Raw genomic sequence first — 18,646 nt, 5'->3', positions numbered from 1 at the left:
TTTAATTTATTTATTGTCATTTATGGTCACTGAGATATTTTTGCCATAAAGTTCTGACAGTAGAAGCATGAAGACGTTTTAAAATTGGATTGATTCCTCCTTTCCTGAAGCTCAGACACTTTAAATTACGTGTGCTTAAGCTGTAGTAATAAACACACTGCTGTAAGACAAATGGTAGTCAAAGCCCCCAGATCACCATTTAGGGTAATGAAAATAATGCAGGAATAAAGGCTATATGATGTTGGTTAAAGAGGAAAGCAGCTATTATTTTCTGTACTTAAACATACTTGTATACATTTATCTGTTTTGTACTCACAATACACTGCATACTGCGAAAGATACAAATGAATAGATTGATATGTTAAAGATGCTAAGGTAGTACAGTAAAAATATTTTATAGGATAATTTGGGATGATCTGCATGAGAAGCAAATCATGAAGTCAGAGCTCTGGTATATCACACATACCAAATATATGACAATAAAACATTTATATGTTTCCATCATGCTGTTTTATGTCAAATAGTTAATAGGGAAAAACTGCATTAGAAATGTTTTTGAAGTTTAAAGATTGTCGTAGTTCAGCCCTGATCAGGACCAGACTACGCAGTCTCTCTCTCACTCCCCCCACCCTCCAAGAGAACAGGGAGAGAAAATATAAGGAAAAACGGCTCGAGGTTTGAGATAAGGACAGGGAGAAATCCTTAAAGTTACCGTCACGGGCAAAACAGACTCGACTTGGGGAAAACTATTCATTTATTACTACAAACAGCAGGATAATGAGACAGAGAACAAGATAACCACCATCCACCCCTCCCTCTTCCCAAGCTTAACATTATCTCTACTACCTTCCCCCCACCGGGCGGCTCAGGGGGGAAGAGGGAATGGGGGTTGCAGTCAGTTCATCACACATTGTTTCATGCCGCTGCTTCATGGTCGGGGGAAGAACTCCTCACATTTCTCCCCGGCTCTGTTGTGGGGTCCCACCCCTACGCCAGTCCTTCGTGAAACTGCTCTGGCATGGGTCATATCTTCCACGGAGTGCAGTCCCTCCAGAACAGCTGTCCCAGCAGGCCCTCCAAGGACCACAGCTACCTTCAGGCATCCACCTCCCCCGGTGTGGGGTCCTTCATGGGCTCCAAGTGGATCTCTGCTCCTCCGTGGACCTCCATGGGCTGCAGGGGGACAACCTGCTCCACCATGGTCGTCACCACAGGCTGCAGGGGAATCTTGGCCAGGAGCCGCATTACTCCTCCCCCTCCTTCTTCACTGACCTTGGTGTCTGCAGCCGTTCCTCACAACAGGCTGGTAGATGTCTCTCTAGAGCTTTTTACATCTTATTCACTTCTCATCTCCTCTCCACTTCTTGCAGCCGGGCCGGACTGATTTGGGCCAAAACAGGCAGGAGCCAGTCGGCCGCCTGGCGAGAGGCCAGAGGGTGAGGCCTGCAAGGCCCATGCGGCCTGCGCCTTCCCCTCTGCGCCTCTGCCCCGACTCAGCTTCTTCACATCTTCTCTTCTCTTTTTTTTTTTTCTGTTTTCCCATTCTTAAATACGTTATTGCAGAGGCGTTATCACAGAACATTCTGCTACCAATCGGCTCAGCCTTGGCCAGCAGCAGGTCCGCCCTAGGCCCGGCCGAGTCCACTGAACAAAGGGGAGCGACTTCTAGCAGTTTCCTACAGAAGCTGCCACCTTAGGCCCCCCTCACTAACAAAACCACGACAAAGATGTTTCATTATTGGCATCTTCTTTTTATAAATTAATTCTACCATAAAACTAGCAACTGTGGTGCCATGTACATGTCTTTTCATTAGAAGTGTAACCTCATCAACCAAAAAATAGTCAACATGTATGTACCTTTTCAAAAAAAAAAAAAGGTGATAACTTTTTAAACATTATCACACATATATTAACAAAGTGATATGAAGATATGTATGAAGTCCAATATCTCACAAGAGGGCCTGGCTGTTTTCCTATCAGGAACACAGGTGTCTGAGACGAGACAATCATCCGCAGTTTTTCCAAAAGGTTCCCTCCACTACCTGCAGGTTATCCTGTTTTTCTATAGCCTCCTGCAGATCTTGGATCTTCTTGGTTAGATACAAGAAGATCAGAAAACAAGGAGGTCAATAGTTAGTATAGAAGCACATCATCCAGTGAGAGACAGAAACCGTAAGTAGAAGAAAATGTCAGCTCATTGGCAGATAGAGCAGATCTGTAAGGCAACTTAGTTTTCTCATTCTCTCCTCCTCTTTATTTCATAGGCCGGGAAAGGGAAAGATTAGAGAGAACAATTATTTTCCTAAGCTGGTTTAAAATTGCAATGGGCAACATATATTGGATGGAAATAGGATTTCAAAGAACTGGAATTGATTGGGAGAGACAGAAATGGAAGTAGGAAAAGCGACTTGAACTATGGGAAACTAATAATAAGAAAAGCAGTACAAGCAAGGAAAACTCTAATCAGTTCATTCAGGAACAGCACTGGAAAGTGGACTCAGCGGGAATGGGAGTCACATCCGTACTTCTGTGCATGGGAGGTAGAGCATTTCTCATTAGCTGGGGAGCTTCGCAAGGACAGCAGGGATTTTGTGTGTGTGTGTGTGAAAGAGAAAAAGGGAGAGAGAAGAGGAGGGAGAGAATGAGTGAGAGAGGAAATGAGAGGGGGAATGCTGGCTCATGAAAAGTCAATGGCATCACTGTCACTAAATCAACGGAGACAATGTTTTACCTGAAAAAAAAACAAAATAACAACTTGCTCTGTAGATGAAGAAAGTGAAAATTACTTCATTTTTGGAATAAGTACTTTTGCTGCTTTATTTAGTTTAAATGAGGGGAGAAAATTGTATTGCTTTGTTGTTCTGCTTATTACTGATTTTTTCTTAAACACTTCACATTCATTTCTTCAACAGGCTTTTAGAAGTCATAAGAAAGCTTCTAGAAATTGTAAATTCATTGAGGGTTGCTTCAATGAAATTATATGTAAGGAATTATATACCTGCTTATTCTTCAATAAGTCCTAAAATAATTGTCTTCTTTCTCTTTAACCCTACGTTGGTGTTATTTTTCAGAATGACCAATTTAATTTCCTTTCACGGGCCCTTTGCTGTCACAATGCAAAAACTCTTCTTCTGATTTCTTTTTCCTCCTCTAGCCCCCCATCAAAGCCACTCCTAACAGGAATACTTCTCCATCTCCTAAAGTATAGACATTCATCAGTGATGAAAACTGTAATCAGATATGAAGCATTTAAGTCTCTCTGCCACATTTTCAATTAAAATGAGTGAGAAAGCTTGAAAAACAAAATAAAAGAAGAAGGAAACTTGGAATGGTTTACTAAATAGCTGTGTGACCTTGATAAGGAAAAATATGAATGTATTACAAATGACATTTCAAATGATCACAGCTGTAAAAATTTAAATAAGTAAAAATAAGACTAAAGCAAAGAAATTATACTAGCAAGGGACTACATTCCCTCTCTATTGAGGAGGCATATTTGGTATGCTACCTGCTATTTTAAAATATATTTCCAACACTAAAGTTTCAATCTCTTCCTTTACAAATTTAGTTTCCAGACACAAAATTCTCCATGTTAAAAATAATCCACAGATACTCCGTCCCAACTTCCCATTTCTTAATCCAGTATTTTCACTATGTAAAGTGTTAAATAAATCCTACTTTCACTTGATTTTTAACATAATACAAATATTTGTCAATGATTATTCTATTTTAGTTATGAATTAGAAAATACAGTCTCTATGGATCCTTCCTTATAAATGTAGTCTACCAGATCAGTTAATACCATGTTTTTCTTCTGATAAAAGGGAAGAAGAAGGAAGGAAATATGCCTCTTACCCTTTAACTACTGCTGATTCAACTAGTTTTTGGTAATGGTGTGCAATATGCTAAATACTTTTCCACCAGAGCAATTTTGCAAAGTGTTGAATGAAAGACATGGGCTGACCTTCCTTTTATTGTCATGATTTACAAACTCATAATAGTTACTACTAAGTGCCTCCACTCCAACTACAGCTTTTTGAAGTTCTTTCTTACACATTTTCCCTCCTGCAGCCTAAAATAGTACCCAAATCAAAAAAATGGGACACAATTGTAAACATATGAATTGGATTATACTCATGACAAAGGAGAAAGATTCAACAAGTGCCTAACGCAAATATTCAGGTAGAAAACAAAGGCACACCTAATATTAGTGCAATTTTCAGGATAATTTCATTCAGAAACACTATATTTATCATGAGAAGAACTACAGCAATTTGCCAGAGGAGTTTCTTATCAACACACTGTATTTCATGCAGATAGTATTGCGGTTTCTCTAGCAGTCCCACGCAAAGTAACTGCTCTTTCAGAAACAGATTTCATAAAATTCACTTAATGACCTCAATGCAGTGAATTTTAACTGCCTAAGAGAAATGAAGTTAAAAAAAAAGTCATCTCTGCCTGAACATGTTCTCACATATAAGGAAGTAATAACAACCAGAGATGGAATGGAAATTAATTCAGTAGACTCCCAACTTACTGAAACCATCAGCAAAGTGAAAAATGAAAGAAATTGACATTTAGAAATTTGGAAATGATTCTAAAAGCGCAATACAGCTCATTCAGAAATATTATAAGTTATTAAGACTCCTATGAGAATACAGGTACCAGCAACTGTATTCCAGGGAACCATGAACCAGATTTAGCAGATATCACAGAATTCACCTAGGTACCAAAACCCAGATACTTCTAGAAACTAAATACAAATTTGTAGAGAGTGCATACTGTAGAAAGTTTGCAAAGAAAACCTCGTCACACTTCCTCAACCATCAGCAGATCAACTAAAATACGTAAGAAATGTCAGAAGAATTCAGAAGGTACCAGCAAAGTTCAAGGCCACCCTAAATGCTGCAGCCCCCTCAGACATGGCCCATTCACCTTCTGGAGTTACCAAACTACTTGAAGATAATCTATCCCTTATTTAGCTATAGTTAAATCTTTTTCCTAGTCTCCTACTTCCAGGAAAAACTTAGCACAAAAAGAATAGAACAGTAACACATTTAAAAGCAGAATGGAAATGTGTTACTGAGCTCAAAGGTCTAATTTATTAATGCACTTAGATCTTGATCTGCCAGAACAATTAACAAGCAATGTATCCTCTTAAACAGATATGGAAAATCTGTAGACTTCAGCTGGCCCTGACTTTACTTCATACTAAATATGGCTACATGGTACTTTCCACTTTCATTATGGGCACTGTCGTAGTTCAGCCCCGATCAGGACCAGACTACGCAGTCTCTCTCTCACTCCCCCCACCCTCCGAGAGAACAGGGGGAGAAAATATAAGAAAAACGGCTCCAGGTTTGAGATAAAGACAGGGAGAAATCCTTAAAGTTACCGTCACGGGCAAAACAGACTCAACTTGGGGAAAACTATTCATTTATTATTACAAACAGCAGGATAATGAGACAGAGAACAAGATAACCTCCATCCACCCCTCCCTCTTCCCAAGCTTAACATTATCTCTACTACCTTCCCCTCCCCCCGAGCGGCACAGGGGGGGAAGAGGGAATGGGGGTTGCAGTCAGTTCATCATACGTTGTTTCATGCCGCTGCTTCATGGTTGGGGGAAGAACTCCTCACATTCCTCCCCTGCTCCGTTGTGGGGTCCCACCCCTACGCCACAGTCCTTCGTAGAACTGCTCCGGCGTGGGTCATCTCTTCCACGGAGTGCAGTCCCTCCAGAACAGCTGTCCCAGCGGGCCCTCCACGGGCCACAGCTGCCTTCAGGCATCCACCTCCCCCGGTATGGGGTCCTCCACGGGCTCCAAGTGGATCTCAGCTCCTCCGTAGACCTCCATGGGCTGCAGGGGGACAACCTGCTCCACCATGGTCGTCACCACAGGCTGCAGGGGAATCTTGGCCAGGAGCCGCATTACTCCTCCCCCTCCTTCTGAACTGACCTTGGTGTCTGCAGCCATTCCTCACAACAGGCTGGTAGGTGTCTCTCAGGATCCTTTTTACATCTTATGCACTTCTCATCTCCTCTCCACTTCTTGCAGCTGGGCTGGACCGAGTCAGGCACAGTCGGCCGCCTGGCGAGAGGCCAGAGGGTGAGGCCTGCAAGGCCCATGCGGCCTGCGCCTCCCCCTCTGCGCCTCTGCCCCTGCTCAGCTTCTTCACATCTTCTCTCCTCTCTCTTTCTTTTTTCTGTTTTCCCATTCTTAAATACGTTATCGCAGAGGCGTTATCACGAGATATTCTGCTACCAATCGGCTCGGCCTTGGCCAGCAGTGGGTCCGCCCTAGGCCTGGCCAAGTCCCCTGAACAAAGGGGAGCGACTTCTAGCAGTTTCCTACAGAAGCTACCACCTTAGGCCCCGCCCCCCCCCTAAACAAAACCACGACAGGCATATAATACCATAAGGCCCATCACAAGTCTTGGAAAAACTTACTCAACATGTACAGACTCTGTTGTCGCATACAGTGAGTCTGCAGCCATCAAAAGAAGCAAGAGGGAGCAGTATCATTATCCACTCATTTAGCCAAGTCCATATTACCTGGCAACACAGATGCCATCTCTAGATTTCCTTTATTACTATAATATACCTAAGTATTCTTCAGCTAGCTTTTTCTATTTTGAAGAAGTACAATACACATCACTTCCATCTTTACAAGTAAGAAAAGATCCACAGATCGATCAAATATTGACCCAAAATACTGATTTAAACACACATACATAAAATCATTTTCTGTCTTTGAATTTCACATAGTATGATTAATTTAGTCAGGACGTATGTGAGCAAATCTCTCCAAACAGTGTTTATGCATGCAAATGTTGGCTCAACTGCATTCTGTAACCCGCAAACCAGCTGAATATCAAAGATGTTCCCATGAGCAATTTGATATCCTATAAACAAAACTGCAGGTTGTAACAAAAGGCACTATTTCTTGTGTATGTCAAAGGACCCATTCTAATCTTAGTGTTCATGGGTTTATAACTAAAGTTGAGCATATGGGGATTTTTTGCTGGTTAGGGACACATTTTGCACTGTGTCACCTGGTTTCTCCTTTGAACCTTCAGTAAACTGAAACATGGAAATACAAGAACTGCTGGAAGCTCTACTGTACTGAGCTGTGATTAAAGAGTAAGAAAGCTGACATACATTGTGGTACACAAGGTCCTCCTTCAATAAAATACAATGTTCTATTTTTTAAATACCCGTTTCTGCTAAAAAAAAAAAGTTGTTCACTGAAGACAATGGTATTAACGATACCCTGCTTTCATAAATTTTTTAAATGTTAGAGATATAAACTGAGACTTGTTGCAAGGTGCTCTTTCTGTCCTTGAGCTTTTCACACTGGAAAGTGCTTTCAGCAGAACCAGGTGCCCTCTGGATTGACCTCTAATCTTTACTATTCAGAAACCCTTTCACAACGAAGCATTCTCTCTCCAAACACCCGTCAAACTGCAGCATGCTAACATTACATATAATACCATTTCTCCCCTACCACTTCTCTTTTCCCTCCTCCGTAGAGATGATCATTGTGTTGCTACTACAGTTATGCCATTCCTTTTTACTCATTTACAATTATGCTCATCAGCTCACACACCAGCGTTGAACAGTACTTTTAGTCATGTTTGTTTGTTTCTCAAATGTATAGACAAATAATTTTAGGAAAGTCCCTATATGGATGGATGTTGTCAAAGCCAAATTCGCGTGAAGCCTGTACTCCAAGCCTCAAGCCTATGCTCCAGTCAAATGCAAGCTAACTCTGATTTAGAAGCTTTCTCAGTGGGGCTCTGTGATAAAACTAACAAGTCTTGCTACTAATCACATCCTTAGTGTTTTTCTCTTTCACAGAACTGTATTTTCTACATTTACCTCATAGAAGAAACACTGTCAAAAAGAAATTGTGCTGGACTGGGAAACAGAAGACTTACTTAATTCTATCCCTGTTTTGCTACTGGCTGTGAACAAGCCAGGCTACTGATTCCCATAACATCATTTGTTGGCCTTATTCATTTACATTGTAAGCTCTGCAAGATAGGGAATAGCTCTTACAAACTGTTTGCAAAGAGCTTCTTCACAGAGGGAGATTTTGAGTTCTCCAATAAAGGGCAAGCCTGTACTAATAGAATACTGCTTCTATTACCAGTAGCAATTTTCAAATTGTTTGCATTGAGCAAAATTGTGTATTAATAAATATTATATATTTTGCTTCCATAAGGTTTGTTAACTAGTTTTGCCATTCTGACAGACAAGGAGAATATTATTGTAAGCAGTCAGCTCCTGTTACAACACTTCAATGTTCCTGATACGCAGCTATCTCCTGTTTATTCCTTTGGTGACTCTGTTATGGTTCTGTTCTTCTTTTGCCCTTGTGCTTGCCACAAGATCTTACCACTGTTCTCATATACTCATTATAGCCTTCTGAAAGAATTCCTATTTTGGGTATATATTAATTAATTACTTCTGTTCATTCCAAAGTGAACTGTAATCAGCAGGGAGCTCTTCATCATTCTTCGGAATATTTAGCACCCTTAAAGTGACACCATTTGCTGTGCTTTTAGGAAGCAGCTTATTGCTTTAATTCCTTCTTATGAGATCCAAATTTAGCAGGTCTCATTCTTCATCCAGTCATTACCAATCTTTCCTTACCACGGCTCTAATTTCACTACTTGCCCCTTAGTCACTAGCTAAGATACTGATCTCCCCTGTGCACAGTCGAATCAGTGTCTTATCTTCCTCTCTTTTTTCAAGGACAAAACATTTATCTGAGGTACCAAATGAAATGTCTCCACATACATTTCACTTCTATCCTCCCTACAATTTTTTTTACTGATGTTGTTGATATCAAATTACTTATTTGAGATTTCAACTTGGCACTTCCTTTCTTATAATAATTTCTCTTTAACGTTTGTGCATTCCGACTGAATTTCTTTTTTACAGGTTGCAGTTACCATGAAGGATTTTTCCTTCTCTCCAAACAGGAAAACAAATGCAGCTTTCACATTCTCAGTTATGTTTTGTATCAGCTGCCTGAGATCCTAAAGTAGCTGTCAAGCCAAATCTAGTTGTTCTATGAGCTGTGAAACCAATAAAGTTTGCTGTTTGGGAGTTTCTCCTATATCCTTGCCCCACACTCCTGCAACTATCCCAGCTTTTCCCATGTCCTCTATAATCTCACTATCTGTAGTACTATCAGTTCTCTCTCCTGACCTCTAGATTCTCCCACAGTATTTTGGGCAAATAAGTTCAAAAGTAATTTATGAAAAATGGAAGGACAAAATGGTCTTACTAGAAATTCTACGTTACCATAAAATGTAGTAAAATAGAAGCATCAGCTGAGTAGAAATCTATGTAGTATTTTTCTTATTCTGCATACAAATCCGTAGTCTACAAAACAAGAGCTAGTAAATTCGCTCATATGTGATGTTAACTCTGAAATTACACATGCAATACATGTTAGTATTTCACTAGCAGTTAGTATTTCACTAGCACTCCATTTTTAGTAGCATTTTGCTTCTTACGCAAAAAGCCCCAAACAGCCTACCACAGGAACCCAAACATTGCAAACTCTCAACTGTTCTTGTGGTAACAAATTTCCACAATAAATAAATGCATAGACACAAATATATGACAAAAACAGAAGCAGAGTAAAATACACTTAATTAAATATCAAGAATAAAAATGTAGTTGATACACTGCTGATGATATTAATCATTGCAATATTTAAGACTTAAATATAGAAGTATGGTTCACACCATCCGAAACAGTTTTGAACTTGCTATCTCCTTTGGAAGCTGAGAGTCAAAGCAATGAGTCTAGGTCCAGTTTAGTAAATAATAAAAAGTCTTGACAACACATGGTAATTCTGACATTCCAATGAAATGAATTAAGTCATCAGCAGGCCTGTATATTTGGAAAGCAAGTTTTAATTTACCCTGGTACCACATTGTGTGTTGTAGCCGACAACAAACTTGGCTGCAATTGTAAAATTGGCTTCAAAATCTGTGTTTCATGCTGACATAAAATGGCAGTAACATCAATAACTACAGCTTCCCAGGAATTGCTAAGTGGTTCAGAAGCTTCTGACAGAACAACACAGACACTCAAATCTAGCAACTGGCAACTGACAACTTCTACAATTCACATTATTTTTATTATTCTTACATTTTCATATATATGTTCTCACATATAAGTAAGTGAAGCACATTACTGTTCATGCTGTGAATTTATGCATCAACACTATCCGCAGTTGATGCATTAGAGACTGACAACAATTCACATTTCTATACCTTCCTTTGTGTGCTGAAACTCCCTAAAACCCTTTGCAAGGCAATAAATATCATACCCAAGGAGAAACAGTGATAGGTCATCAATACAGTAGTGACTTTCTGTACCTAGGCTTAGCAGCCATACTAAGTACAGCCATACTTCTGAAATATGAGTGCCAATTAATCTGAAATACTTCTGCCTGTGAGGGATCTTTTATATAATCACCTGCAGTACTACAGATTGCATCTGCAGCTCTTTGATACCACTGCAGAAGGACAGCAATTTCATTACATCGGTATTTGCACTCTGTCAAAAGGCCGGTAGTTTTCCCCAAATTCCTCAAATGTCTTATATGTGTGATCTTATGCTAAGCCCTGGCTATCCGAGTGAACTGCTAAATCCGCATACAGGATAAAAAAAATAGGCATAAAGCATTTGTGGCAGCACTGGTAATGGTAGCAAAGACAACAAGGAAGAGAAAGTTGAACCTATCTTTCCTTACTTCATCTGTGGTGAGCTTACTATCGCTTACCACAGGTGAACACCCCTCTGCATTTATTGAAGAGAACAGTTAGGTAACCTCCACCTGAAATTCAGATACCTGCTTACAGCCGCTCTTCCATGCTCCCTGCCCCTCTCTTAGCTTCACACGTTTATGAGTTCAGTGGTTTGGATCACACGTCTGTGGGCTTTCTGATCTGGAACCATCCTTCAAGCAGCTCATTCACCTGCACATGTGTGCAGCAGCACAGGGAGCAGCAGCAGCCCTGTAGCTATCCTCCAGGGGTCACAATTGGGTTACAAATCTATAAAATGTGATGACTCTGCAACCTGATTTAGAGCAATTTATTCACATCCTTCTTCATTAAGATTCAAATGGAATAAGTAAGATAGAAATTGAACAGACACAGAAATTGCGCATGGCTTGCCTGTGCAGTCAGTAAACATTTATTCACTAGGCACAGCTCTCTCCCATGCTCTCTCTCTCGTATTCTCTCTCTTCCCCTATCCTTCCTGCTTGCAGTTTTAATGCATAATTAAGAAGGTCAGAATTAATGAAGCAGTGTGGAGTAAAGTTCAAGGAATCCCCAGGCACTATTTATTCTATTAGATCTCAGGCATGAATGTCAGATTGCCAGCATTAGAGGCAGAGGCAGTGTAGCTGGCAGCAGCCCAGAAGCGAAGCTACCAAGGGAGACTTACCTGCAGTGTCAAGTCATTGCTGAGCTCCCTCCCTGCAAAAATCACGCGCAGCTGGTCAGCTGGAACTCCCTGTCGCTGGGCAACCGCCTCCTTCAGCTGGAGGATGCTGGCGTCCGAACCAACCTCCACCGGGAAGCCATGGCTGGAGTTGAACCTGACAAACACTGAACAAGAGCAAAACACCTTTTAAAGCGAGCATTTCTCACAACGTGTTTGTACTAAAGTGACTCTGAGAGGCTTACTCTTCAATGTCAGGGAGCATGTACTATTTTCAGAGAAAAGTTATTAATACTACAGTGTACCATTTTGAAACCCACCACAGAACAGCTAGTGACCAATAAACAAAACCCCTGTGTTTCCCCTTGGCAGTGTTAGAAGTTACAGAGAACAGTCAGAATCAAGAGAGACACAGCTAGGCAGCTGTCTAAGTAGTCACTAATTGGCACAACAGATGTCATAACCTACTTCCTAAACTAAGGTTCAGTCCTAACCTTAGTGGGCATGGGGCACACATGCTTTCTGTACCCCTTGTGCTCTTCCCCACTGCATATAACAAATAAATGCAGGGAACTGAGGTATGCTTTAAAGGCAAAACGCATTAAATAGTGCAAGGGAAAACAATTCCTTGCTACATAGTAAAGCACAGTCATATAAACTGTGTTCCCACTGATATAATTCTACAGAAGATAATGATAGAGAGAAAATCACAGGCTAGCAGAAATGTTAGGAGTGTTGTATTAGAGCGTGGTCTTTTCAGAGTTCACTAAAATATCTGCAGTACATAACTCCTGCCGGCATCCACCTTCAGTGCAGAAAATCACTACTGCACCAGTCATATCATTTTTAGAGCTGCAGCAACTGGTTTATACATCCAGAGAAGTCTGGCAAATAAACGCATAAGCTTCCTGCCATTTCGCTGGCAGAGCTGTTTTTCATAATGAGCCTGAATGTGCTCATTGAGCCTGTGGTGGCAGAATGACTGCAAGAACTATGAAACAGGAAAAAACCTCATTACATCCATATCAGTCACAGACATTGTATGAACGGTAGACACGTCCCCAGTGGATCGCTTCAGCCAACAGCTCCACAGGCAGGAAGCAAAGGAATCAGCAAAACCCAATATAAAACACAAAATCATTTATATCCATTAGATAGTGGATACCTGTCACCTAAACTGCTTGTGTATTGATTGTAAGAACCAGTCTTCTTAAAGATTTATTTCCCGTTCCCACTGCAAGGTTTTAGCGGGAGATGTTATTCCTTTGCATTTTTGATGACTGAAAGAAGCATAAGCTCCAAAGTATTTAAATAAAGAAATAACTGGCTTTAAAGTTGAAAATTGAATTTTTATGATTTTTCAAACACATAGTCTACCTGACCACTCAGAAGTTTTCAGATACTGTAAGAGCATTTGAATGTGGCTGAGAACGCTGCCATTGTTTTGCTGAGCAATGAATGCTGCGAATATTTCCAATTTCACATCTTCAATTCAGATTCGGCTAATCTTTAACGGACAATGCCATATGCCAATAAAATTTTACACAGCATTTTAAGTTTTGCACTTAAAAGTACCCTCTTAATGTAAAAAAAAATGTAGGGTAAGATTGCATAACGCTGTGTCAGGCAGGGTGCAGTACATATGCCCCACAGCGTGTTACACAGTCTCCTCTAGTACATATCGTTACTGGCTTTGATGTCTATTTAAAGGTGTTCTGGAAATAACTGAACTGTGCAAGCTGTATATTCAGACTGCTCAGAAAAAAATCTGCAGAATTTGAATTTTATTTTCATTGTGGTTTGGAGAGTAAAGGAGGATTTATAGGACAAAAAGTAGTTCCAGCTAATGGGAACTGAACATTTCCCATCTTTCCAGGAACACTCATAGTGCTTAACTGTAAATAACATTATCTGGGCCAGTAGCAAAATATATAGTTAAATCAATGGGGAATATGCTTTTTTAATATGCTCTGACTATGTGCATATATATATATATTATACATTTATATAGATATGCTCACACATGCACATGAAAAGCATACATGTGCATCTCCAAAGGCTTCCTCCTAACTAATAAGTAAGCCTCTTTATCTTTAGTCTTAGGAAAGTCAGTGCTATTCATTTTGGAAATGAAAAAAAGTTAGCAGGTGCATTGACTGCAAATTAAATGTGCTGGTAAGAGGAAAGTGCTTGACAAAAGAAGCATACACAAGTGTCATTTAAATTAATTATAAAGCTGTACTCATTTTCAAAGACAGTAAAAATCCAACACACTTACTGCAAGTATAATTCATGTTCACCATCAACAATCCCCACCCCTTCCCCTCAAAAAAACTGTCTTTTTATTCACTTCCAACAGATGTAGTCGCCTCTTCTCAACATATACAAGGTAGCAGAATTTTCAGTCTCACAATTGTAACTACAAGCAAACATGGGAAATGGGTGAGTGAGTGCAGTATTTGCACTCCACGGCTATGATTACAGTTACTCTCTTACAAGCCTGAAGAGCTAACTCAGAAAAATGATACGATGTCAAACTTTTCTTCCTGGAAAGTTCTAGTCCACAAATATTTTGCCCTTAAACACATTTACTCTATTATAAGTCTGCAATTCACCAACTCTTTTTAATGTAAAAGAAGAGAAGAGACCTTTGCTTACTTGCACAGAGCGTAAAAAGTTTAAGTACAAAACTTCAGTCTGTGGAATAAAACCAGAAATTCATCATTATAATATTTCAAGCTGTCTTTTTAGGAAAAATAAACTTATTATTTGCTTTTTGACATTTCACTTCAATGATTAAATAATCACTATCGAGCTGATACTCTTAACAGTACATGTTATTGAAGAGATCACAGGTGAAGTTCTGCAGACATTTGAGACCTCTTCCAAAGAACACATACTTTGAAAAGACTCTAGAATTTAAAGTTAGTCTCCTGGAAGTTAAATAAATATTGGCTTAACAGAACTAGGGAATTTACGTGAGGCCTAAATTGCTGATGGAAATCCAAAAGAAATAAATCAAGTTACTAAAATTAAGAAGCAGCCAAATCAAGCTGAGGAAGGGAGGCTCCGTTTGGATCGGCTCTCCTACTCCCACATCTGTAAGAGGTGACAAACAGTAAAACTTGTCTGATAAAAGGAAACTTTGTGAGACTTGACTGTCATGTCAAAAGATAATCTCTGTAACTATCACAAGGATCTGATTCACAGAGGGATCAAGAGGAACCTAGGTGCTTCTGTAAATCTCTCTTGGTAGATATCTGAATCTCTGCATACCTTTAAAATCTCACTTTTAAGTTCACACATTTTAAGCACAGTAGTGAACGGAGGAAAGCGGTATAACTGAAAGAGTGAATAAAAAGAAGTATATAGATATTTCTCTACATCTTTCAGGTATCTAAGGTATATTTTCATGCAATAATTTCAATTTTACATTTAACAAGTTGGAGAGTATTAATCTCTTGTTTGGAAGGACCAGTAAGTGCTACATAATGGAATAGTTGTAGTTAAGGAAGTTTTATGTATTTCCAGAGGAATTTCCCGTTTCCTGTGAAAATATCCATTTTTTCAAGCAGGTACCTATACAGTTAGAAATTTTTTGCTCTGGCATAATGACTCAAGTGGTAGAAATTGGCTTCTTCAAAGACCGCAGGCTTACTCTTTTGGCATGCCACTTTTGTGAGCGTGGCAGAGGGAAAGTTCTCAGTTCTGGGTATAAGGGCAGGAATTGCATTTGTACTGAGCAACGCATTTCCCCCTAGAAACTGACACTACAAAACCAGAACACACAGTTGCAGGGTATGTGAAATGCATTCAGGTGCAAAGAAGACATAAGAGACTCTACATACAGAAATGATGGTCTAGCATGCAGCAGTAGGTTAAAGCCAGCTACGCAGAATGTAACAATTCTTCACAGACAGAGGCTAGCAATTTAGGGAAACAGAAGTGAGAAATAAAAATGCATCCCTACACCTCTCTCTGCCCCTGCAATTAAACCAGAGAGTGGAGGCATACACAGAAGTACATACTGAGTGAAATTAAAATCTTGGTTTCCAGTAGTGGGAAGTTTCACTATTTTGACATTGGTTTTCATCGCAAATATGTAAAAAATTCAATATATTGACTGTTTATGTTCTTTTTGTTGAACAAGAAGTACCATGTAAGTGTCAAAATATTTTCATTCTGCAGCACTTCATGGAAACAAATACTTTTTTTTTTCTTCCAGTCCTGTTGATGAGACTCCTCTGTTTGGATTCTCTCTCCCAGAATGAAGCACCAACCCAAATCCCAGCAAGAAGTGCATGCTGTTGCCGTGAGGAAACACTGGTCTATCATGACAGAGGCAGCCTGGCATCCATTTTGATTAAAAGTTCCCAAGGAACTCAACTTTTTGGCTTTTAGCTGATTTGTATTCAAGTGACTGTAATAAAATTAAGGATTTATCACCTCTGAAGCAACTTGTAGTAACAAATTCACGTAAAATGACCCATTTCATTCATATGAATACAATACAGAAATGCATCAGTTCCCAAATAAAGTATTGCTATCCTGAATATTTTGTGTTTCACAAACAGTTTAATACATCATTGCATTCACTATCAAAACAGAGTCAGCAGCACAATTCAATCACTTAGGATACAATATGACAGATAACTTTTCCCCATGAAGTAATACAAGAATTGTTAGTGAAGGGAATACAAGTGAAGAAGACTGTGACTAAACTTTTCAGTAGTTTAAGACAGTACCTCTCCTCTCCATTTGTCCAGCCCTTATGCTGGAGGTTGCTACACTGAAAGAAATACGTACCTGCATCTTAGCTGTGCCTGTTTACAATTCAGCATGTTAGTATAAACTCAGCTGTAAATTTAAGCAAATGCAGATATGAACTGGTCAAACTCAGACAGAAGTACAGGGGGAAGATGTGTACAGGAGCTGCAGAATTTCAAGTGAAGGCAGAAAGCTGGAGGGCAGGCTCCTCTGCCAGGATGTCAACAGGCCAGTTCTCAGGAGCCTGGGATCAGCCGCCTTTCTTCTTTGGCAAGTCATACCAAAAGTCATCAACACTACAGGTTTTCCAGTTCTGAATCAAGAATATAAACACTGCATGTTGGAGAAGCTTAGGCCCTACTTGTAAACAAACTGTGAAGACACAGTGCTCGTATATAAAACAGAAATAACCGAAATATTTTAAGAATGAAAAAAAAATTGTAGATGGTTTTACATGTAGATGTTTTTTGCTGCACACCAAACAAAAGCTCTATATAATCTACAATATATGATCTGTGGCAACAGAATGCACACATTTAAGATCTTATTGCTGAGTAATTATATTGTGTCCATGATAACTACAACAGCTTCAAGTACTCTTTATTCCCCATTCTTCCTCGGGACAAAAAGAATATAACCAAAGTTTAACCCAAGGATGGTGTGAAATACGTGAAACTTTCTTGATTTTTAAAAGCCCTTTCTCTACTGAGGTCAGATGACAAGACATTTGAAATGTATTTTCCTAAGACTGGGAAAAAAAGTCTTGTGACAGTATCTCTCTGTGGCGATCAGTTCCTCTTTAGCTCAGCACATGACTTGAGAACACAGCCCTTCTTAGCTCAAAAACCTACATCTAGACTGTTTCACACTAGAAATATCATCCCTTCCTTTTCAGTATGAATTTTTTCTCATAAACTGTGATTAATAATTTATTCAGTGCAACTAACCAGTTTAGTGCAGTTTAAAAACAGGAAAATGCACAGAAAGGATAAAGAAAGGAAGGGAGAGCAGAAATTGAGATAATGTGAAATCCCCAGCAGCTGCTAGAGTACTGTGGAAATGTTCTGTAAGTCCCTCCGTTACAGCACAACTGTGCATCACCTCTCAAGGCATAGGCTGAAGGCAGCTGTTCTAAGTATCTTTTTTATTTCAATAAATAAAATAAAACCATATTTTTCAGATGCTTGGGGCTCTTGCATCCTCACTCACACAGCAAGATAATGTTCTATTATTTTAACCTTTATATTAATGAACATAAAATACATTTGTAGGCACTTTATAAACTCCATGTGTTGTTAGTTGCTGCCTGGAATTTCTACAAGTAAACTGTAGAAATGCAACTGTAGGATATACGTAGTGAGAGAAACTAGCAGCACAACACAGTAGAATGTGATGGCAGTAAATCTTGTTCCACAATGTTTTATTGTTATTTCCTGGTTTTCAGTGTGTCAAGGGAATTGCAAAAAGGGAAAGAAGTAAAACAAAAGATTAAAGAGGAACAAAAAATTGAAAGAAAAAGATGAGCTGGGGAGACTGTGCAAACTGAGGTCAGGTCTGTAAAGGAATAGCTCAGAGCTGTGACAGGCTTTTATTAAACAGCCAGTCAGCGCATGTTGCTGGAAGTCCAACTAAATGGTTAAACAACTTTGTGCAAAGTTCTTTGAAGTGTCTTTCCACAGCAGATCCTGGAACTGGTTGCAGTCTTTTTCTTCACAGATGTGTGTATCTAGGTTCTGCATTAGAATAGGAGACCTTCCCAACACTTTTTGTTCCCAGGAGCGCTGCAGAGCAGGATGGTGCCATCAGCTCCACTTCAATTTCTACCCTACTTCCACTACATCAAGTCCCAATTTGGAGCCTGCTGACACTGTCACAAAGCTCTGACCAAACTGGCTGACCTGATTTTTTTCTTGACATATGTATGTGATAAAATAAAGTCTCATCAGTATTAGAATAACCAGTCCCACAGGCAGTCATGTAGCCCTTTCATCAGTTAGCAAAAATATCCTCAGCTCTCTCCAAGAAAACTCTCAAACAGATGTCTTTTCATCAAAAAGTTGTCAAATTCCAACAAATTGGAGCCAAGTTGAGATAGCAAGATCCTCAGCCTTGATGCCCTTGCACTGAATATCCTGCCAACAATCCCCTTCTATAAAGAGGGAAATCCAACTACAGAACCTCTGCTGTCTACACAAGGAGTGAGACAGTGTCTCGGAGATAACGGTTTCACACATTTCAGTCTGTACAGTTGAAAATCAACACCTCAGACACTACCCTGAGATGAGCGGGTTGCTGTTGCAGATACCGATGCATTGGTATGATGCTTTCCTGGCAAAACGCCCTGCTGTATAATTTGCACCAGGTCCAGTCTGACAGGCATATGCAACAAAGTCAACCATG

General features: G+C 39.7%; 1 protein-coding gene across 1 annotated transcript in view; it reads right to left on the bottom strand.

The window, feature by feature from the left end:
- Positions 1-18,646, bottom strand: part of PRKN (parkin RBR E3 ubiquitin protein ligase) — a 766,947-nt gene that overhangs the window by 608,422 nt on the left and 139,879 nt on the right. The window contains exon 2 of the mRNA XM_086743743.1: positions 11,483-11,646. Within this exon, the coding sequence (XP_086599869.1) occupies positions 11,483-11,646 (164 nt within the window). The remainder of the gene's footprint in view (positions 1-11,482; positions 11,647-18,646) is intronic.

Source organism: Chlamydotis macqueenii, chromosome 3 (assembly GCF_036417535.1).
Source record: "Chlamydotis macqueenii isolate bChlMac1 chromosome 3, bChlMac1.mat, whole genome shotgun sequence".
NCBI lineage: Eukaryota > Metazoa > Chordata > Aves > Otidiformes > Otididae > Chlamydotis > Chlamydotis macqueenii.
Note: the sequence above shows the minus strand (reverse complement) of the source record. Positions and strands in the feature narration are given on the sequence as shown.